The following is a 23301-nucleotide window of genomic DNA, read 5'->3' on the forward strand; positions in this document are numbered from 1 at the left end:
TAGATGATAGATTAGATTAAATAGATGATAGATTAGATTAAATAAATGATAGATAAAATAGATAAGAGACAGATGATAGACAGATGGTAGATGATAGATTAGAGATAGATAAGATAGATAGACAGACAGACAGATAGATAGATACTGCACTTTTATCCAGAGTCAGTGCATTTTAACAATTGGATAAACTAGTAGATTTTGCTGTTTCATGCATAAAAATTTAGTTTTCCAAATTGCATCGAAAATGGATTGGAGGATCGCTGGGTCAGTGTGTGAGAAAGTGTCCCTAGGAGGCAAGAGCAAGTAGCAGGGGTGGGAGAACAGAAGAAGAGTTGGTTTTGTACCCTGCTCTTTACTACCCGAAGGAGTCCTAAAGCAGCTTGCCATCTCCCTCCCTCCCTCTCCCCAAAACAGACACCCTTTGGGGTAAGTGGGGCTGAGAGAGATCTGAGAGAACTGCCCCTTGAGAGAACAGCCCCGAGAGAACCGTGGCTGACCCAAGAACACTCAGCAGGCCTCACATGTCTCAGAGCAGTTTGCAATCGCCTTCCCTTCCCCTCCCTACAGACATCCTGTGAGGTAGGTGAGGGCTGAGAGAGATCTGAGAACACTGCTCTTGTGAGAACAGCTCCGAGAGAACTGCGGCTGACCCAAGGTCACCCCAGCTGGCTGCATGAGGAGGAGGGTTGGGGAATCAAACCCGGGTCACCGGATTAGAGTCTGCCGCTTTTTAACCACTGCACCAAATAGGCCAGAGGGAGGGTGCCGGGAAGGCTTCCGTTGATGAAGGGGGACTTCAGAAGCAGCTGGGGGGTGGGGGGGGGGGAGAGAGAGAGAGAGACAGCCTGGTGGGACAGGAAAGCGGCAGCAGCTGCCTCCCCTTTGGAATCTGGTCTCCCCCCCCCGCCCTTTCCAGACTATGAGACTCAGCCTGCATATGAAAGACAGCCCCCCTCCCAGAAAGCCAGTTTGGTGTAGTGGTTAAGTGTGCGGAGTCTTAGCTGGGAGAACCGGGTTTGATTCCCCACTCCTCCGCTTGCACCTGCTGCAATGGCCTTGGGTCAGCCAGAGCTTTCCTTGAAAGGGCAGCAGCTATAAAAAGCTCTCTCAGCCCCACCTACGTCACAGGGTGTCTGTTGTGGGGGGAGAAGGTAAAGGAGATTGTGACCGCTCTGAGACTCTGAGTACAGAGCAGGATATAAATTCAATATCCTTCTTCTTCTTCCCAGAAGGGAAACACCCTCCTGCCCGTATCCCCCTTACCTGGAATTACTATGTCTCCTAGGCCCAGCATGGCAAAGTTATCGGCCTCCAAGCCCTTCTCCAACAGATCTTGGGGAAAAACCACTAAAAGTGTGTGGGGGGGGGGGGGGAGAGAGAGCAAAAAGAGAAAGAGGAGATAACATTAAATACATGCCTTCTACTCGCTGGAAATGCAAAAGGTTACAAGGACACTTCGGAGATGGCTGTGCTCTTTGGTACGGACTTTCATAGAATCATAGAGCTGGAAGGGACCTCTAGGGTCATCTAGTCCAACCCCCTGCACAATGCAGGAAACTCACAAACACCTCCCCCTAAATTCACCGGATCTTCATGGCTGTCAGATGGCCATCTAGCCTCTGTTGAAAAACCTCCCAGGAAGGAGAGCCCACCACCTCCTGAGGAAGCCTGTTCCACTGAGGAATCGCTCTAACGCTAAGGAAGTTCTTTCTAATGTTGAGCTGGAAACTCTTTTGATTTAATTTCAACCCGTTGGTTCTGGCCCTACCTTCCGGGGCCACGGAAAACAATTCCACCCCATCCTCTATAGGACAGCCCTTCAAATACTTGAAGATGGTGATCGTATCACCTCTCAGCCGCCTCCTCTCCAGGCTAAATATCCCCAGCTCCTTCAACCTTTCCTCATAGGACTTATCTCCAGTCCCCTCACTATCTTCGTCGCTCTCCTCTGGACCCATTCCAGCTTGTCTAGATCCTTCTTAAAATGTGGTGCCCAAAACTGAACACAAGACTCCAGGTGAGCAGAGTAAAGCGATAGCATCACATCACGTGATCTGGACACTATACTTTCTAGCCTCTCGTGAAGAATGTCCCCAAATAGAGAGCCTTAACTGGATGAACAGGGTGGGCCTGAATGGGGAAAGGAGGGCCGTTGACATCTCCCAAAACCTGTCTGAAAAGGGCTTTAAAAGCAACGTCAAACTCTTTGAACTGGGCCCAGAACCCCAGTGGCACACATCTGGCCCAACGGACCCGTGCTCTTGACGCCGAAAGAGAGCTCACGACAGCTTTCTGCACCAGCTGAAGCCTCCAGTACTTCAAGGCGGCGCCGCATAAAGGACACTGCAGCAGCCGGCAACATATGCATTGACTACTGCCAACACCCTCCATGTGGGGCCGCCCTTGAAGACTGTATAATGAAACCGTCTCTGCTGATGCCCAGGGAAGAAATGGGCACTGCAGTCTTCAACTGGCATCATCCCGCTTGAGAGCAGCCCCTGCAAACCTTGCGGCTGCTTGTCCGTTCTGGGCTTCTCTGACCAGCCCTCTAAGCCTTGTATGGAATATGGTGGCTGGGATGGGGGGGCGGGTCATGAGCACTCAGAACTTGCAGCAGGGGTAGAGGACAGCTTCAGAACAGCAGGCTTGGGTCTGGAGACCGAGCCCTATGAGGAAAGGTTGAAGGAACTGGGGATGTTTAGCCTGGAGAGGAGGCAGCTAAGAGGTGATATGATCGCCATCTTCAAGTCCTTGAAGGGCTGTCCTATAGAGGAGGGTGTGGAATTGTTTTCTGTGGCCCCGAAAGGTAGGACTAGAACCGATGGGTTGAAATTCAATCAAAAGAGATTCCATCATTCGGAAGAACTTCCTGACGGTTAGAGCGGTTCCTCAGTGGAACAGGCTTCCTCCTCGGGAGGTGGTGGGCTCTCCTTCCTTGGAGGTTTTTCAACAGAGGCTAGATGGCCATCTGATAGCAATGAGGATCCTGTCCTATAGAGGATGGGGTGGAATTGTTTTCTGTGGCCCCGGAAGGTAGGACCAGAACCAAGGGGTTGAAATTAAATCAGAAGAGTTTCCAGCTCAACATCAGGAAGAACTTCCTGACCGTTAGAGTGGTTCCACAGTGGAACAGGCTTCCTCCTCAGGAGGTGGTGGGCTCTCCTTCCTTGGAGGTTTTTCAACAGAGGCTGGATGGCCATCTGACAGCGATGAAGATCCTGTCAATTTCCCAGTACATTCAAGGGTCAATCCACCTCAGCAGGGACCCAGCGTAGCCATCAAACAATACAGGGGGGTCAACCAAGCTCCCACAAGTCCATGTCCTATGAAGAGAGGTTGAAGGAGCTGGGGATGTTTAGCCTGGAGAGGCGGCGACTGAGAGGTGACAGGATCACCATCTTCAAGTCCTGAAGGGCTGTCCTATAGAGGAGGGTATGGAATTGTTTTCTGTGGCCCCAGAAGGTAGGACCAGAACCGATGGGTTGAAATTAAATCAGAAGAGTTTCCGGCTCAACATCAGGAAGAACTTCCTGACCGTTAGAGCAGTTCCTCAGTGGAACAGGCTCCCTCGGGAGGCAGTGGGCTCTCCTTCCTTGGAGGTTTTTCAACAGAGGCTAGATGAACATCTGACAGCGATGAGGATCCTGTGAATTTGGGGCAGGTATTTGTGGGTTTCCCGCATTGTGCAGGGGGTTGGACTAGATCGGGGGTGGGCAACGGAGAGCTACTCCAGATGTTTTTTGGCCTACAACTCCTGTCAGCCCCAGCCAGCATGGCCAATGGCTGGGGCTGACGGGAGCTGTAGGGGAAAAAACATCTGGAGAGCTACCGTTGGCTACCCCTGGACTAGATGACCCCGGGGGAGTCCCTTCCAACTCTCTACGTCTATGATTCGGATTCTATTATTGTATCCCGCACCCTCCCCCCCCCGAACAGGCCACGCCCGACTCACGTTTTATGGGCGCCTCGAATGACTTGGCAACCGTCACCATCACGTTTGTGCCGAAGACCTGTGGAAGAGGAGGGAAAGCGTGAGAGGCGAGCCCTGGATTTGCAGGTCGGCAGGGGGAGAGGGAGGCCTCTCTCAGAGAAGCGCAGGGCACGATCTCCGCCCCTTCGGATCTTCCTATTCCTCAGAACAGAGTTTGAGCCCAGCGGTATCTTGAAGACCAACGAAGTTTAATTCTGGGCAGAAGCTTTTGCATGAAGTCGTGCGCAAGCACACAAAACGTTTACACCCAGAATTAAATTTTGAGAGCCAGTTATATGCAGCGGTGAAGTGAGCAGACTCACAGGGGTGGGGAACAGTGGCGTTCCAGATGTTTTTTTGCCTACAACTCCCATCAGCCCCAGCCAGCATGGCCGATGGCTGGGGCTGATGGGAGTTGTAGGCAAAAAAAAAACATCTGGAGAGCCACTGTTCCCCACCCCTGATCTAGGAGAACCCGGGGTAGATTCCCCACTCCTCCACTTGCAGCTACTGGAATGGCCTTGGGTCAGCCAGAGCTCTCGCAGGAGTCGTCCTTGAAAGGGCAGCTTCCATCAGAGCTCTCTCAGCCCCACCCACCTCATAGGACGTCTGTTGCAGGGGAAGGAGATAAAGGAGATTGTCAGCTGCTCTGAGACTCTGATCCAGAGAGATGGGCTGGGTATAAATCTGCAGACTTCTTGGTCTGAGAGCCAGTTCGGTGTAATGGTTAAAAGGGGAGGACTCTACTCTGGAGAACCGAGTTTGATTCCCTGATCCTTGGAGAGCCAGTTTGGTGTAGTGGTTAAGTGTGCAGACTCTTATCTGGGAGAACCAGGTTTGATTCCCCACTCTTCCACTTGCAGTTGCTAGCATGGCCTTGGGTCAGCCATAGCTCTGGCAGAGGTTGTCCTTGAAAGGGCAGCTGCTGTGAGAGCCCTCTCCAGCCCCACCCACCTCACAAAGGTGTCTGTTGTGGGGGAGGAAGGGAAAGAAGATTGTGAGCCACTCTGAGACTCTTCGGAGTGGAGGGCGGGATATAAATCCAATATCTTCATCTACCTCACAGGGTGGCTGTTGTGGGGGAGGAAGGGAAAGGAGATTGTGAGCCGCTCTGAGACTCTTCGGAGTGGTAGGCGGGATATAAATCCAATATCTTCTTCTCCTTCCTCCACATTCAGCCAGCTGGGGCGACCTTGGCTCAGTCACAACTCTCTCAGCCCCACCTACCTCACAGGGTGTCTGTCGTGGGGAGAGGAAGGGAAGAGGACTGTAAGCCGATTCAGGCAATGAAAGGTGGGGTATGAAAACCAAATATGCTTCTCCTTAAGGGTTAGGGTTGTTCTGTTGCTTCAGACCAACACGGCTGCCCACCTGAATCTATCGACAGGTCAGATACGTAAACTTGCTACAATGCTTCAGCGGTGGTCAGGGGTGGAATTCTAGCAGGAGCTCCTTTGCCTATTAGGCCACACCCGCTGATGTAGCCAATCCTCAAAGAGCTTACAAAAAAGAGCCTTGTAAGCGGCAGGAGAATTGGCTACATCAGGGGCTGTGCGGCCGAATAGGCAAAGGAGCTCCTGCTAGAATCCCACTCCCTGGTGGTGGTAGAAGGAAAAGCAAAGGCCACAGACTGGAAGCAGGTAGAAGGAAAAGCAAAGGCCACAGACTGGAAGCAGGTAGAAGGAAAAGCAAAGGCCACACACTGGAAGCAAGTAGAAGGAAAAGCAAAGGCCACAGACTGGAAGCAGGTAGAAGGAAAAGCAAAGGCCACAGACTGGAAGGAATTCAATGCCGGGTGGCAGAAAGCTAAGGCCTCTTTTCACACTTAATCTTCCCCCGCCTTTCAAGGTCTGAGTCCTGCAAGATGCTGGGAGAAATATGGGTGCGTACATTAAGAGGTTGGGGGGGGGGGGAGAGAGATGAACATGCTAAAATAAGACCAGCGCGGGTCCATCTAGCCCAGCTTTCTCTCTGGCCTTGGGTCAGCCATAGCTCTCTGAGGAGTTGTCCTTGAAAAGGCAGCTTCTGTCAGAGCTCTCTCAGCCCCAACTACCTCACAGGGTGTCTGCTGGGGAGGAGGGAAGTAAAGGACATTGTGAGCCACTCTGAAACTCTGAGATTCAGAGTATAAGGCGGGATATAACTGCAATATCATCATCATCTTCACACAGCAGTCAACCAATTCCTCTTGAGATCCAGCAACAGGGCATAGAAACCGAGGCCTTTTCCTCATGCTGCCTCATGGTTAGACTGCTTCCTCCCTCCAGAGGAACTGGTTGGCCCCTGTGTGAGACAGGAGGATGGACTAGATGGACCCTCCCTGGTCTGATCCAGCAGGGCTCTTCTGATGTTCTTAGGAAGGCCTCAGCCTCTCTGCCCTGTTGTTGGCCCTCCAGAGGAACTGGTTGGCCACTGTGAGAGACAGGAGGCTGGACTAGATGGACCCTCCCTGGTCTGATCCACAGGGCTCTTCTGATGTCCTTATGAAGGCATCAGCCTCTCTGCCCTGTTGTTGGCCCTCCAGAGGAAATATTTGGTCACCTTGTGGGACAGGAGGCTGGACTAGATGGACCCTCCCTGGTCTGATCCAGCAGGGCTCTTCTGATGTTCTTAAAAAGGCCTTGGCCTCTCTGCCCTGTTGTTGGCCCTCCAGTGGAACTGGTTGGCCAATGTGTGAGACAAGAGGCTGGGCTACATGGAACCTCCCTGGTCGGATCTAACAGGGCGCTTCTGAGGTACTTATGAAGGCCTCGGCCTCTCTGCCTTGTTGTTAGCCCTCCAGAGGAACTAGTTGGCCCATGTGAGACAGGAAGCTGGACTAGATGGACCCTCCCTGGTCTGATCCAGCAGGGCTCTTCTGATGTTCTTATGAAGGCCTCAGTCTTTATGACCTGTTGTTGGCCCTCCAGAGGAACTGGTTGGCCACTGTGTGAGACAGGAGGCTGGACTGGATGGACCCTCCCTGGTCTGATCCAGCAGGGCTCTTCTGATGTTCTTAGGAAGGCCTTGGCCTCTATGCCCTGTTGTTGGCCCTCCAGATGAACTGGTTGGCCACTGTGTTCGACAGGAGGCTGGACTAGATGGACCCTCCCTGGTCTGATCCAGCAGGGCTCTTCTGATGTTCTTAGGAAGGCCTCAGCCTCTCTGCCCTGTTGTTGGCCCTCCAGAGGAACTGGTTGGCCACTGTGAGAGACAGGAGGCTGGACTAGATGGACCCTCCCTGGTCTGATCCAGCAGGGCTCTTCTGATGTTCTTAGGAAGGCCTCAGCCTCTCTGCCCTGTTGTTAGCCCTCCAGAGGAACTGGTTGGCCACTGTGAGAGACAGGAGGCTGGACTAGATGGACCCTCCCTGGTCTGATCCACAGGGCTCTTCTGATGTCCTTATGAAGGCATCAGCCTCTCTGCCCTGTTGTTGGCCCTCCAGAGGAACTATTTGGTCACCTTGTGGGACAGGAGGCTGGACTAGATGGACCCTCCCTGGTCTGATCCAGCAGGGCTCTTCTGATGTTCTTAAAAAGGCCTTGGCCTCTCTGCCCTGTTGTTGGCCCTCCAGTGGAACTGGTTGGCCAATGTGTGAGACAAGAGGCTGGGCTACATGGAACCTCCCTGGTCGGATCTAACAGGGCGCTTCTGAGGTACTTATGAAGGCCTCGGCCTCTCTGCCTTGTTGTTAGCCCTCCAGAGGAACTAGTTGGCCCATGTGAGACAGGAAGCTGGACTAGATGGACCCTCCCTGGTCTGATCCAGCAGGGCTCTTCTGATGTTCTTATGAAGGCCTCAGTCTTTATGACCTGTTGTTGGCCCTCCAGAGGAACTGGTTGGCCACTGTGTGAGACAGGAGGCTGGACTGGATGGACCCTCTCTGGTCTGATCCAGCAGGGCTCTTCTGATGTTCTTAGGAAGGCCTTGGCCTCTATGCCCTGTTGTTGGCCCTCCAGATGAACTGGTTGGCCACTGTGTTCGACAGGAGGCTGGACTAGATGGACCCTCCCTGGTCTGATCCAGCAGGGCTCTTCTGATGTTCTTAGGAAGGCCTCAGCCTCTCTGCCCTGTTGTTGGCCCTCCAGAGGAACTGGTTGGCCACTGTGAGAGACAGGAGGCTGGACTAGATGGACCCTCCCTGGTCTGATCCAGCAGGGCTCTTCTGATGTTCTTAGGAAGGCCTCAGCCTCTCTGCCCTGTTGTTGGCCCTCCAGAGGAACTGGTTGGCCACTGTGAGAGACAGGAGGCTGGACTAGATGGACCCTCCCTGGTCTGATCCACAGGGCTCTTCTGATGTCCTTATGAAGGCATCAGCCTCTCTGCCCTGTTGTTGGCCCTCCAGAGGAACTATTTGGTCACCTTGTGGGACAGGAGGCTGGACTAGATGGACCCTCCCTGGTCTGATCCAGCAGGGCTCTTCTGATGTTCTTAAAAAGGCCTTGGCCTCTCTGCCCTGTTGTTGGCCCTCCAGTGGAACTGGCTGGCCAATGTGTGAGACAAGAGGCTGGGCTACATGGAACCTCCCTGGTCGGATCTAACAGGGCGCTTCTGAGGTACTTATGAAGGCCTCGGCCTCTCTGCCTTGTTGTTAGCCCTCCAGAGGAACTAGTTGGCCCATGTGAGACAGGAAGCTGGACTAGATGGACCCTCCCTGGTCTGATCCAGCAGGGCTCTTCTGATGTTCTTATGAAGGCCTCAGTCTTTATGACCTGTTGTTGGCCCTCCAGAGGAACTGGTTGGCCACTGTGTGAGACAGGAGGCTGGACTGGATGGACCCTCCCTGGTCTGATCCAGCAGGGCTCTTCTGATGTTCTTAGGAAGGCCTTGGCCTCTATGCCCTGTTGTTGGCCCTCCAGATGAACTGGTTGGCCACTGTGTTCGACAGGAGGCTGGACTAGATGGACCCTCCCTGGTCTGATCCAGCAGGGCTCTTCTGATGTTCTTAGGAAGGCCTCAGCCTCTCTGCCCTGTTGTTGGCCCTCCAGAGGAACTGGTTGGCCACTGTGAGAGACAGGAGGATGGACTAGATGGACCCTCCCTGGTCTGATCCAGCAGGGCTCTTCTGATGTTCTTAGGAAGGCCTCAGCCTCTCTGCCCTGTTGTTGGCCCTCCAGAGGAACTGGTTGGCCACTGTGAGAGACAGGAGGCTGGACTAGATGGACCCTCCCTGGTCTGATCCAGCAGGGCTCTTCTGATGTTCTTAGGAAGGCCTCGGCCTCTCTGCCCTGTTGTTGGCCCTCCAGAGGAACTGGCTGGCCACTGTGTGAGACAGGAGGCTGGACTGGATGGACCCTCCCTGGTCTGATCCAGCAGGGCTCTTCTGATGTTCTTAGGAAGGCCTTGGCCTCTATGCCCTGTTGTTGGCCCTCCAGATGAACTGGTTGGCCACTGTGTTCGACAGGAGGCTGGACTAGATGGACCCTCCCTGGTCTGATCCACAGGGCTCTTCTGATGTCCTTATGAAGGCCTTGGCCTCTCTGCCCTGTTGTTGGCCCTCCAGTGGAACTGGTTGGCCAATGTGTGAGACAGGAGGCTGGGCTACATGGACCCTCCCTGGTCTGATCCAGCAGGGCTCTTCTGATGTTCTTATGAAGGCCTCTGCCTCTCTGCCCTGTTGTTGGCCCTCCAGAGGAGCTGGTTGGCCACTCTGTGAGACTGGAGGCTGGACTAGATGCACCCTCCCCGGTCTGATCTGGCAGAGGTCTTCTTATGTTCTTCTATTTCCTTCTGCGGTAGGCCACGAACAAAGACTCCTGCCAGCAGAGCGATTCAAAGGCCCCCTGAAGCACGGAAAGCCGAACTTTGTCTTCTTTCTTGTTCCCATTAACGTAAATGATCGGGAAGCACCAGTGGGCTGAAGCAGGGCAAGGAAAGGCAAATCAGCAGGGGGGGAGAACAAAAACAGGCTTGGCAGGAAATGGCCCAGGACACTTTCTTCCAACCCCACGTTCCTGAAAAGAGGCCTACGCGGTTCTCCCTTCCTCGTCTTACCAATTTACTGAGAGCCAGTTTGGTGTAGTGGTGAAGTGTACAGATTCTTATCTGGGAGAGCCGGGTTTGATTCGCCCACCTGCGCCTGCTAGCGTGGCCTCGGGTCAGCCAGAGCTTCCTTAGGAGTTGTCCTTGAAAGGGCAGCTTCTGTCAGAGCCCCCTCAGCCCCACCCACCTCACAGGGTGTCTGTTGCGGGGGGAGAAGAGATAGGAGATTCTAGGCTGCTCTGAGCATCTTGTCCTTGAAAGAGCAGCTTCTGCGAGAGCCCTCTCAGCCCCGCCTGCTCGTCAGGGTGTTTGTTGTGGTGGAAGAAGGTGAAGGAGATTGTAGGCTGCTCTGAGATTCTTTGAAAAGGCAGCTTCTGGGGAGAGCTGTCTCAGCCCCACCCACCTCACAGGGTGTCTGTTGTGGGGGAGGAAGGGAAAGGAGATTGTAGTCCGCTCTGAGACTCTGTCCTTGAAAGGGCAGCTTCTGGGAGAGCTCTCTCAGCCCCACCTATCTCACAGGGTGTCTGTTATGGGGCAGGAGGAAGGTAAAGGAGATTGTGAGCCGCTCTGAGATTCAGATTATAGGGCCGGGTATAATATCTTCCTCTTCTTCTACCTTGAAGGGAAGGCAGCTGGACAGGGTGTGACTGGCCAAAGTTCACCCAGAACAGCTTTCATGGCAAAGTGGGGAGTCAACCAGACCCCCAATTTCCCTGACACACTTAGTGTTACACCATGTGGTCCCCGACGCGGTACCCAGGGGCGCCAGGACACCCACTGATAACTCACCTGGTGGCCACCAAGTGTTTTTAGAAACCTCTTCTGGTTAGCCACTGGAGGTGGGATTGGCTCTGCAGAATAAAAATACTGCTGCTGCGGCTGCAACCAGTGTTGGTTTTATTCTCTCATTCCTCTTTCCCAGTTTATTTTTTTTAATTACCCCTCTCTCCCCCTGTACTTGGACTTCCTTCTGTGTGTGTGTGGCTCTACCCCATGTGGAAGCCATTTTGTGGCTGGCTCCACCTCTGGTGGCAGCCATTTTGTGGCTGGCTCTGCCCCCTGTGGCAGCCATTTTGTGGTTGGCTCCGCCCCGTGGCAGCCATTTTGTGGCTGGCTCCACCTCCTGAGGCAGCTGTTTTGTGGTTGGCTCTGCCCCGTGGCAGCCATTTTGTGGCTGGCTCCACCTCCGGTGGCAGCCATTTTGTAGTTGGCTCCTCCTCCTGTGGCAGCCATTTTGTGGCTGGTTCCACCTCCTGTGGCAGCCATTTTGTGGCTGGTCCTACTTCCTGAGGCAGCTGTTTTGTGGTTGGCTCTGCCCCATGGCAGCCATTTTGTGGCTGGCTCCGCCTCCTGTGGCAGCCATTTTGTGGTTGGCTCCACCTCCTGTGGCAGCTGTTTTGTGGTTGGCTCTGCCCCATGGCAGCCATTTTGTGGCTGGCTCCGCCTCCTGTGGCAGCCATTTTGTGGTTGGCTCCACCTCCTGTGGCAGCCATTTTGTGGCTGGTTCCACCTCCTGTGGCAGCCATTTTGTGGCTGGTTCCACCTCCTGTGGCAGCCATTTCGTGGCTGTTTCCACCTCCTGTGGCAGCCATTTTGTGGTTGGCTCTCCCCCCTGTGGCGGCCATTTTGGGGTAGCACCCATCACCCTGCGTCAGAATTTTCCAGGTTCAAGAAGGGTGGGGACCGCTGGGCTGCACTGTTTCGGCTCTCGCAAAGCTTCTTTCCTTCCCGTGACGCTACCGAGAATGCTCTGTGAGAATTAAAGCCCGACAAGCCTCCCCCAGAAGGCACCGCAAAGATCTGGACACCGAGCTCCAGGGAAAGCCCTGCGGCTGCCGCACCTCCAACGAGCTTACCCAGAAGACATCGTAGATGAAGAGGCCGCCGAGCAGAATGCAGCCCGTGCTGACGTTGTTCAGGTGCAGCAGCTCCACCCCATTGAGAGAGAAGGCCAGGCCAAAGAGGTTGTTGGCGATCCAGTGCTGCAGAAAGGGAAAGGGAAGGCGGGTCAGCACAGCTGAGCCCTACCCGTCAAAAGTCAACTGCTTTTATCTGTGACCATCCCTCTAACACAGGGGTGGGGAACCTTTTCTCTGCCAAGGGCCATATGGATATTTATAACATCATTCGCTGGCCATAAAAAATCATCAACTTAAAAAACAGTGCTCCGCCAAGGGAGAACGATTCAGGCTAGCAGAGTTAATGCAAATAATTGTTTTCCAATTTGAAGTCATGTGGGGAGAGCCTAATCTGGCGCACGCATGCAGACACACACACGGCCCACCACCCTAGGCAAATGCATAGGTCTAGAGCTTTTTTGTAGAAAAAGCCCAGCAGGAACTCAGTAGCATATTAGACCACATCCCCTAATATTAGCATATTAGGTCACACACTCATTAGCATATTAGGCCTCACCCTCTGGGATAATCAAGTGCAAACTGAACGGTGACAGTAACTTTTCTAGGCCCTGCAGCAATTCTGGCCGGCCAGCCAGGCCCCAGGGAGGCTGCCGCACAGTACATCCGGGCCCTGTGATCCCTGCCTGGCCCTAGGGAGGCTGCTGCAAAGCGCGGCTGGGCCCCACCATCCTCGCTGGCCAGCCAGGCCCCAGGGAGGCTGTCACATGGCTCGGTTCGGCCCAGCAGCCCCCGAGGGCCACACCAAGTGACATTGAGGGCCGTATACGGCCCTCGGGCTGGAGGCTCCCCACCCCTGCTCTAACACCACAAGCTGTGCTATTAAATTACTGGAACATGAAATGTGATGAGGATTCAAAAAAAGAAATTACGCTTACACTCTTGTCCATGGCGAAAACCTTTGTAGCGTTGAAGTGGAAAGATTCAAAAATGCCTACTATTGACCAATGGATGAACAAACGGGATTACTTTAAGTAAACCGGTTTTCGCTACTTCTAACTGCTCTCCTGCATTATATGATAGAAAAGTGATCAGAACATGGTACTCTATAGTTGGCTACCTGTTACAAACTGACTACTTACCGCTAATGTAGCATACCAAAGAATCATAGAGTTGGAAGGGACCTCCAGGGTCATCTAGTCCAACCCCCTGCACAATGCTGGAAACTCACAAACACCTCCCCCTGAATTCAGAGGATCTTCATTGCTGTCAAGATGGCCATCTAGCCTGTTTAAAAACCACCAAGGAAGAAGAGCCCACCACCTTCCAAGGAACCGCTCTAACGGTCCTAATGTTGAGCCGGAAACGCTTTTGATTTAATTTCAACCCATTGGTTCTGGTCCTACCTTCCGGGGCCACAGAAAACAATTTCACACCATCCTCTAGATGATTTATTTAAACCAAAAATTGATTTATTTTTATACTTCCAATACGTTTGCATTTTTTACTCTGTTTTTATTCAACACACATTGTATATCTGTACTACTTTGTACTGTTTATTTGTATTTAAAATTAATAAACAATTTAAATATATAAAAAAGCCAACTAGTTCCCCCTGGTCCAACGTCTCCTCCCGCCTTACCTTCCTCAGCAGGTACCAGACGCCCACGACGCTGCTCATGGCCAGACACACCAGGTCCTTGGTGTCGAATTCGTAGTTCACGATCTCTGCAACGAGAGTCACTCACTGTCACTGCCGCGTGGGCTGGCTTCACCACACGACGCGAGGGAAAGGAGGAGCCGGGGGGCTCAGTGGGAGAGCCTCGGCTTGCCATGCAGAAGGTCCCGGGTTCAATCCCCAGCATCTCCAGTTGAAAGGGTCAGGGAATAAGCGCAGAGGTGGGGAACCTTTTTTCTGCCGAGGGCCGTTTGGATATTTAGAACATCATTCGCGGGACATGCAAAATTATCAACTTAAAAAACAGTGCTCCACCAAGGGAGAACGGCGGGCAAAATTAATGCAAATAATTGCTTTCCTATCTGAAGTCATGTGGGGAGAGCCTAATTTGGCACACACCCCCGGCCTGCCACCCTATGCAAATGCCTAGGTTCAGGGCTTTTTTTGTAGAAAAAGCCAAGAGAGAGAGAGAGAAGAAGAGGAAGGAAGGAAGGAAGGAAGGAAGGAAGGAAGGAAGGAAGGAAGGAAGGAAGGAAGGAAGGAAGGAAGGAAGGAAGGAAGGAAGGAAGGAAGGAAGGAAGGAAGGAAGGAAGGAAGGAAGGAAGGAAGGAAGGAAGGAAGGAAGGAAGGAGGAATGAGGGAAGGAAGGAAGGAATAAGGAGGGAGGGAGGAAGGAATGAGAATAGGAAGAAAGGAATGAGGGAGGGAGGGAGGGAGGAAGGAAGGAAGGAAGGAAGGGAAGGAGGGGAACCAAGGGAAAGAAAGGAATGGGAGGAAGAAAGGGAAATGAAATGGAAGGAAGAAAGGATAATAAAGGAAAACAAAGAAATGGGAAGAAAGGGAAATAAGCAGAAATAAAGAAATTGGGGGAAGAAAGGGACCAGCAATCCCCAAGGGCCAGACCAAGTGATCTCGAGGGCCATAACCGGCCCTCGGGACGGACATTCCCCACCCCTGGAATAAGGGCTGGGAAAGACCTCTGCCTCTGGAGGGCCACAGTCCGTCTGAGCAGGCGACGCTGACTTTGATTCCGTATAAGGCAGCTTCGACAGCCAAGGAGCATCCAATGAAGCTGATGGGCAGTAGGTTCAGGATGGACAAAAAGAAATACTACTTTACGCAGAGAGTGATTAAAAATGTGGAAGAGCCCTGCCAGATCTGACCAAAGGTTCATCAAGTCCAGCGTTCTGTTCACACAGTGGCCAACCGGCTGCCTCTAGGAAGCCCACAAACAATTCATTCCCTCAACCAGGGATCTGCCAAGACTTTCAGGGTGAAGGAGGGCAGGAAAAAGACATGCGGGGTGGGGGGGAGGGAGAGGAGAAGATGATATTGGGTTTATACCCTGCCCTTCACCCTGGATTTCAGAGTCTCAGAGCGGCTCACAATCTTCTTTCCCTTCCTCCCCCACAACAGACACCCTGTGAGGTGGGTGGGGCTGAAAGAGCTCTGACAGAAGCTGCCCTTTCAAGGACAACCTCTGTCAGAGCTCTGGCTGACCCAAGGCCATTCCAGCAGCTGCAAGCGGAGAAGCGGGGAATCAAACCCGGTTCTCCCAGATAAGAGTCTGCGCACTTAACCACTACACCAAACTGGCTCTTTATTAGAGCTATGGCTGCCCCAAGGCCATTCCAGCAGGTGCAAGCGGAGGAGTGGGGAATCAAACCCAGTTCTCCCAGATAAGAGAGCTCTGGCTGACCCAAGGCCATTCCAGCAGCTGCAAGTGGGGAATCAAACCCAGTTCCCCCAGATAAGAGAGCTACGGCTGACCCAAGGCCATTCCAGCAGCTGCAAGTGGAGGAGTGGGGAATCAAACCCGGTTCTCCCAGATAAGAGAGCTCTGGCTGACCCAAGGCCATTCCAGCAGCTGCAAGTGGAGGAGTGGGGAATCAAACCCGGTTCTCCCAGATAAGAGAGCTATGGCTGACCCAAGGCCATTCCAGCAGCTGCAAGCGGAGGAGTGGGGAATCAAACCCGGTTCTCCCAGATAAGAGAGCTATGGCTGACCCAAGGCCATTCCAGCAGCTGCAAGCGGAGGAGTGGGGAATAAAACCCGGTTCTCCCAGATAAGAGAGCTCTGGCTGACCCAAGGCCATTCCAGCAGCTGCAAATGGAGGAGTGGGGAATCAAACCCGGTTCTCCCAGATAAGAGAGCTCTGGCTGACCCAAGGCCATTCCAGCAGCTGCAAGTGGAGGAGTGGGGAATCAAACCCGGTTCTCCCAGATAAGAGAGCTCTGGCTGACCCAAGGCCATTCCAGCAGCTGCAAGTGGAGGAGTGGGGAATCAAACCCGGTTGTCCCAGATAAGAGAGCTCTGGCTGACCCAAGGCCATTCCAGCAGGTGCAAGTGGAGGAGTGGGGAATCAAACCCGGCTCTCCCAGAAAAGAGAGCTCTGGCTGACCCAAGGCCATTCCAGCAGGTGCAAGTGGAGGAGTGGGGAATCAAACCCACTTCTCCCAGATAAGAGTCTGCGCACTTAACTACTACACCAGACTGGCTCTCCACTTTGAAAGGAGACGAAGACTCCAAGGCACGGGGGACAGGACCGGCTTACCTTCCCGGGTTTCTCCTGAGCCCTGCGTGAAGAGCAGCTGGTACTGTTTGCTGGGGAAGTTAGCAGGGAAGAACCTATTCATCATGGGGCTGAAAGGAAAGAAGACGACGACATTACTGCCCAAGCAAGAGAAGCGCCCATGGAGATTGTCTGCTGTGTCTTGGGGGGAAGGGTGTCCGCACTCGTGCAGTCACCTCATGGGAAGAGGCAAACCGTGGGGCCGGCTGAGCCGGTGGGGAAAGCGGGACAGCGAGGGGAAGAGCTGTCGCTGGAGGGCTTCCCCTTTCTCCGCCCCTTCTGAGTCGGAAGCGACTACCAGAGACCCTTGGGGGCTAGTAACCATCGCCCACCATCACATCTGTGACGGACTGAAAGCGGCCTGCCTGAGTGAGAATTGAGAAGCTCACTCTGCTTGGCTTGCTGTTCCCACGGTAACGAAGTAGAAGGCAGCTTCATATGTTCGTATATGTTCATTTGAACCTGGTTTTAAGGGAGGGGCGGTGGCTGGATGGTAGAGCATCTGCTTGGTAAGCAGAAGGTCCCAGGTTCAATCCCCGGCATCTCCAACTAAAAAGGGTCAAGGCAAGTAGGCATGAAATACCTCAGCTGGAGACCTTGGAGAGCAGGGGAGGGGCGGTGGCTCAGTGGAAGAGCTTCTGCTTGGTAAGCAGAAGGTCCCAGGTTCAATCCCCGGCATCTCCAACTAAAAAGGGTCAAGGCAAGTAGGCATGAAATACCTCAGCTGGAGACCTTGGAGAGCAGGGGAGGGGCGGTGGCTCAGTGGAAGAGCTTCTGCTTGGTAAGCAGAAGGTCCCAGGTTCAATCCCCAGCATCTCCGACTAAAAAAGGGTCCAGGCAAGTAGGCGTGAAAAACCTACACTTGAGACCCTGGAGAGCAGGGGAGGGACGGTGGCTCAGTGGTAGAGCATCTGCTTGGGAAGCAGAAGGTCACAGGTTCAATCCCTGGCATCTCCAACTAAAAAGGGCCCAGGCAAGTAGGCGTGAAGAACCTCAGCTTGAGACCCTGGAGAGCAGGGGAGGGACGGTGGCTCAGTGGTAGAGCATCTGCTTGGGAAGCAGAAGGTCCCAGGTTCAATCCCCAGCATCTCCAACTAAAAAGGGTCAAGGCAAGTAGGCATGAAATACCTCAGCTGGAGACCCTGGAGAGCAGGGGAGGGACGGTGGCTCAGTGGAAGAGCTTCTGCTTGGTAAGCAGAAGGTCCCAGGTTCAATCCCCGGCATCTCCAACTCAAAAGGGTCCAGGCAAGTAGGTGTGAAAAACCTCCGCTTGAGACCCTGGAGAGCAGGGGAGGGACGGTGGCTCAGTGCTAGAGCATCTGCTTGGTAAGCAGGAGGTCCCAGGTTCAATTCCCAGCATCTCCAACTCAAAAGGGTCCAGGCAAGTAGGCGTGAAAAACCTCAGCTGGAGACCCTGGAGAGCAGGGGAGGGACGATGGCTCAGGGGTAGAGCATCTGCTTGGGAAGCAGGAGGTCCCAGGTTCAATCCCCGGCATCTCTAACTAAAAAAGGTCCAGGCAAGTAGGCGTGAAAAACCTCAGCTTGAGACCATGAAGAGCCGCTGCCAGTCTGAGTAGAGAAGTCTGACTTTGATGGACCAAGGGGGGTCTGATTCAGTAGAAGGCCGCTTCGTATGTTCATATGTCCAATGCTCCTTTGCCACCTCTTACCTGATGGTGTGAGAAAGGGCCAAGATACCAAGGACAAAGAAGTACATGGAGAGTAGCAGGTTGATGTATTCTTGAGAGAATATCTAGAAGACAAGAAAAACCAGGATGGGTTAAAGATCCTCATTCATAACTACACAATGTTGGCCGGGACAGCCGTAGCCCTGGCGGGTAATGCATTTAGAAGCCACGGCTTCTGGCTTTCCCCAGCTGAGCCATCTGTTTCAGAGAGTTTCTCTCTCTCCTGTTCCAAGCGGGAAGAGCTGGGATCTCTAGGGAACCCAACGCCGCTTTTGCAAGAAGCAGGGCTCTTTCTCTCCACTGGTCTAATACTGAACCAGGAACAGAAAGAGGGGAAGAAAAACTGATACCGAGAGGTTAATTGCCACAAATATAAGGGCCAAAAATACTATCCGTTAAAAACATACAATGTAAATATTATCAAATAAATGAAAATTGGTATCAAACAGAAAGCATGTGACACAGACCACACACGTTCCAGCCAGTTTGGCCTTCCTCAGTGGTCAAGCGTATATATTGCACATTAAAAAGGTAAAAGACAGCTAGTTTGGTGTAGTGGTTAAGTGTGCGGACTCTTATCTGGGAGAACCGGGTTTGATTCCCCTGTCCTCCACTTGCACCTGCTGGAATGGCCTTGGGCTAGCCATAGCTCTGGCAGGAGTTGTCCTTGAAAGGGCAGCTTCTGGGAGAGCTCTCTCAGCCTCACCCACCTCACAGGGTGTCTGTTGTGGGGGGAGATTGTAAAGGAGATTGTAAGCAGTGGTCAAGCGTATATATTGCACATTAGCTCCAAGTAATACAATACGGTTCAGGTAGCCAGCTCCAGGTTGACTCAGCCTTCCATCCTTCCGAGGCTGCAAATTGCGTGAGAATACACTTTCCTTGGACCAAGAGGAAAAGACACAAAATCGAAGGCACAAGCATATGAGCAGGGTAGAAGGTATTTGAAAAGGAGGCTCTGTATTTTATCCTCGTCATGAGTCGTTGAGAATTCTTATAAAATCATTTGTAATTGGTGCTATTTTTAGTATTTATTGTATTGAACATATGAACATATGAAGCTGCCTTATACTGAATCAGACCCTGGGTCCATCAAAGTCAGTATTGTCTTCTCAGACTGGCAGCAGCTCTCCAGGGTCTCAAGCTGAGGTTTTTCACACCTATTTGCCTGGACCCTTTTTTTAGTTGAGATGCCGGGGATTGAACCTGGGACCTTCTGCTTCCCAAGCAGATGCTCTACCACTGAGCCACCGTCCCTCCCCTGCTCTCCAGGGTCTCAAGCTGAGATTTTTCACACCTATTTGCCTGGACCCTTTTTAGTTGGAGATGCCGGGGATTGAACCTGGGACCTTCTGCTTCCCAAGCAGATGCTCTGCCACTGAGCCACCGTCCCTCCCCAAAACGGTACAGGTAGTCCCCTGTGCAAGCACCAGTCGTTTCTGACTATGGGCTGACGTTGTTTTCACAGCACTTTTGACGGGGTGGTTTGCCATTGCCTTCCCCAGCCATCTACACTTCCCCCCCCAGCAAGCTGGGGACTCATTTGACCGACCTCGGAAGGATGGAAGGCTGAGTCAACCTGGAGCCGGCTACCTGAACCGTATTGTATTACTTGGAGCTAATGCGCAATATATACGCTTGACCACTGAGGAAGGCCAAACTGGCTGAAACGTGTGTGGTCTTGGTCACATGCTTTCTGTTTGATACCAGGTCTTTCCCATCACCTCCTGCCTGGTCCTTTCAACTGGAGATGCTGGGGATTGAACCTGGGACCTTCTGCATGCCAAGCAGGGGCTCTTCCACTGAGCCATGGCTCCTCCTCCTGGCTCTCCAGGGTCTCAGGCTGAGGTCTTCCCCATCACCTCCTGCCTGGTCCTTTTAACTGGAGATGCTGGGGATTGAACCTGGGACCTTCTGCATGCCAAGCAGAGGCTCTTCCACTGAGCCACGGCTCCTCCTCCTGGCTCTCCAGGGTCTCAGGCTGAGGTCTTCCCCATCACCTCCTGCCTGGTCCTTTTAACTGGAGATGCCAGGGATTGAACCTGGGACCTTCTGCATGCCAAGCAGAGGCTCTTCCGCTGAGCCACGGCTCCTCCTCCTCGCTCTCCAGGGTCTCTGGCTGAGGTCTTTCCCATCACCTCCCACCTGGTCCTTTCAACTGGAGATGCTGGGGATTGAACCTGGGACCTTCTGCATGACAGGCAGAGGCTCTGCTACTGAGCCATGGATCCTCCTCCTGGCTCTCCAGGGTCTCAGGCTGAGGTCTTTCCCATCACCTCCTGCCTGGTCCTTTTAACTGGAGATGCTGGGGATTGAACCTGGGACCTTCTGCATGCCAAGCAGAGGATCTTCCACTGAGCCACACAGCCCCTCCTTACAGCTCTCCAGAGTCTCAGGTCAAGGTCTTCTGCATCACTAGCGTACGGTTCATTTTAACCCGAGATGCCGGGGATTGAACCTGGGACCTTCCGCATGCCGAGCAGATGCTCTGCCACTGAGCTGCGACCCCTCAGGAAGCCCATGTCTGCGACAGCCGTAATGCTCTGAGTTCCAGGACGTGCTTGCAGAACTCAAATTGGAAGCTCCTGCTAATACTTACTTTGAAGAAGAGATAGAGGCCCAGGAGAGTGCAGCTGGCAACGATAGGAAAGCGGGCGGCATCTCGACTGGTGATGGTCTCCGGCATGTCCGAGGCATTCTAGGGGAGAAATCGGCCTGATGTCAGTTCATGCACTCAAGGCAGGGTGAGGACAGGAAGCAAAGAGAATCCAGAACACTGAGAAGCCCAGAAGTCAACTGAGCATGAACACATTCATTGGGACTCTCCCCATTGGCAGTAAAAAACGGCCGGAACACTTTCCCTATGAAGAAAGGTTTAAACGCTTGGGGCTCTTCAGCTTGGAGAAACGTCGACTGTGGGGTGACATGATAGAGGTTGACAAGATTATGCATGGGGGATGGAGAAAGCAGAGAAAGAAGGCCTTTTCTCCCTTTCTCACAATACAAGAACTCGTGGGCATTCGATGAAATTGCTGAGCAGTCGGGTTAAAACGGATAAAAGGAAGTCCTTCTTCACCCAAAGGGTGATTAACATGTGGAATTCACTGCCACAGGAGGGTGGTGGCGGCTACAAGCATAGCCAGCTTCAAGAGGGGATTGGATAAAAATATGGAGCAGAGGTCCATCAGTGGCTATTAGCCACAGTGTGTATACATATATACATACATACATATATCTATATCTATATGTCTATCTATATGTCTGTCTGTCTGTCTATCTATCTACACATGGCTTCTCTTATGTTCTTATGTCTGGGGCAGTGATGCTCTGTATTCTTGGTGCTTGGGGAGGCACAGTGGGAGGGCTTCTAGTGTCCTGGCCCCACTGCTGGACCTCCTGATGGCACCTGGGGTTTTTTTGGCCACTGTGTGACACAGAGTGTTGGACTGGAGGGGCCTTTGGCCTGATCCAACAGGGCTTCTCTTATGTTCTTATGAATTTAAGGATGCACCGGCCAGACAGACTGCACATTCAGACGCTGAACCAGGTTCAGTCGCGAAAGCAGACTAGAGCTCCCTAGAGCTCAGCTCTGCCTCACATGGCTTTGCGTTTCTTGTTTCAAAGAAAAAGTTGTTATAGGCCAAAACACACAGCCAGCTGAAACAAAAGCCTTCGAAAAGGAAAGGGTGTTCGAACATCATAATGCCCCTGTATAAATCGATGGTGCGGCCTCATTTGAAGTACTATCTTCAATTCTGGTCACCACACCTCAAAAAAGAGATTCTAGCACTGGAGAAAGTGCGGAAAAGGGCAAATAGAATGATTACAGGTTTGGAACATGTTCCCTATGAAGAAAGGTTAAAACGCTTGGTGCTCTTCAGCTTGGAGAAATGTCGACTGCGGGGTGACACAAGAGAGGTTTACAAGAGTATGCATGGGACGGAGAAGGTAGAGAAAGAAGGACTTTTCTCCCTTTCGCACAATACAAGAACTTGTGGTCACTCAGTGAAATTGCTGAGCAGTCGGTTTAGAACGGATAAAAGGAAGTCCTCCTTCACCCAAAGGGTGATTCACATGTGGAATTCACTGCCACAGGAGGCGGTGGCAGCTACAAGCATAGCCAGCTTCAAGAGGGGATTGGATAAGCATATGGAGCAGAGGTCCATCAGGGGCTATTAGCCACAGCGTATTGTTGGAACTCTCTTTCTGGGGCAGTGACGCTCTGTATTCTTGGTGCTTTGGGGGGGGGGGGGGTTACAACAGAATCATAGAGTTGAAAAGGACCCCATGGTCATCTAGTCCAGCCCCCTGCACAATGCAAGAAACTAAATTCACAGGATATTCACTGCTGTTAGATGGCCATCTAGCCTCTGTTTAAAAGCCTCCAAGGAAGGAGAGCCCACCACCTCCCGGGAAAGCCTGTTCCACTAAGGAACCGCTCTAATGGTCAGGAGATTCTTCCTAATGTTGAGCCGGAAACTCTTTTGATTTAATTTCAACCCAACAGTGGGAGGGCTTCTAGTGTCCTGGCCCCACTGGTGGACCTCCTGATGGCCTCTGGGTTTTGGCCACTGTGTGACACAAAGTGTTGGACTGGATGGGCCACTGGCCTGATCCAACATGGCTTCTCTTATGTTCTTATGTCTGGGGTATGCTCTGTATTCTTGGTGCTTGGTGGGGGGGCACAGTGGGAGGGCTTCTCGTGTCCTGGCCCCACTGATGAACCTCCTTCTGGCACTTGGGTTTTTTGGCCACCGTGTGACACAGAGTGTTGGGCTGGATGGGCCATTGGCCTGACCCAACATGGCTTCTCTTATGTTCTTATGTGACACAGAGTGTTGGACTGGAGGGGCCACTGGCCTGATCCAACAGGGCTTCTCTTATGTTCTTATGTGACACAGAGTGTTGGACTGGATGGGCCATTGGCCTGATCCAACAGGGCTTCTCTTATGTTCTTATGTGACACAGAGTGTTGGACTGGATGGGCCACTGGCCTGATCCAACAGGGCTTCTCTTATGTTCTTATGTGACACAGAGTGTTGGACTGGAGGGGCCACTGGCCTGATCCAACAGGGCTTCTCTTATGTTCTTATGTGACACAGAGTGTTGGACTGGAGGGGCCACTGGCCTGATCCAACAGGGCTTCTCTTATGTTCTTATGTGACACAGAGTGTTGGACTGGAGGGGCCACTGGCCTGATCCAACAGAGCTTCTCTTATGTGAAGCACCTTTCATCATCATCATCATTTTATTTATAATCCCGCCCTCCCCGCCGAAGCAGGCTCAGGGCAGCTTTACGACCCGCCCCCTGCATCTGCTCTCTACTGTTCAACCAGGCCTGAGATCAGAGAGCATCTCTGTGAGGAGGGGGGAGGGATTTATGCCCTCCAGGTAACCAAGCAGGGAACACCTGAACTTCAGAGAAAAGCAGGGGAGGCCAATGAAGAATGGAGCGGTGAGGGCTGAGTTAGCGCACTGCTGTGCAAGTTATGCTTCTGATCACCTTGCCCCCCCCACCCACCTGCCACTCTTCCGTGCTTTTCTTCGGGCCAGCCGCCAACAGCTGCGTGAGGCG

The 23301-nt window shown here is 52.7% G+C and overlaps 1 protein-coding gene across 2 annotated transcripts in view; it reads right to left on the reverse strand.

The window, feature by feature from the left end:
* Positions 1–23301, reverse strand: part of HM13 (histocompatibility minor 13) — a 201051-nt gene that overhangs the window by 170391 nt on the left and 7359 nt on the right. For both annotated transcript variants that reach the window (XM_060230553.1, XM_060230548.1), the window contains exons 2-8: positions 20326–20424; positions 17709–17791; positions 16021–16109; positions 13430–13515; positions 11788–11913; positions 3953–4010; positions 1264–1347 (exon numbers count right to left, since the gene is read on the reverse strand). In XM_060230553.1, coding sequence (XP_060086536.1) covers positions 1264–1347; positions 3953–4010; positions 11788–11913; positions 13430–13515; positions 16021–16109; positions 17709–17791; positions 20326–20424 — 625 coding nt within the window. The remainder of the gene's footprint in view (positions 1–1263; positions 1348–3952; positions 4011–11787; positions 11914–13429; positions 13516–16020; positions 16110–17708; positions 17792–20325; positions 20425–23301) is intronic.

The sequence above is a fragment of the Heteronotia binoei genome, chromosome 2 (assembly GCF_032191835.1).
Source record: "Heteronotia binoei isolate CCM8104 ecotype False Entrance Well chromosome 2, APGP_CSIRO_Hbin_v1, whole genome shotgun sequence".
NCBI classification, from domain to species: domain Eukaryota; kingdom Metazoa; phylum Chordata; class Lepidosauria; order Squamata; family Gekkonidae; genus Heteronotia; species Heteronotia binoei.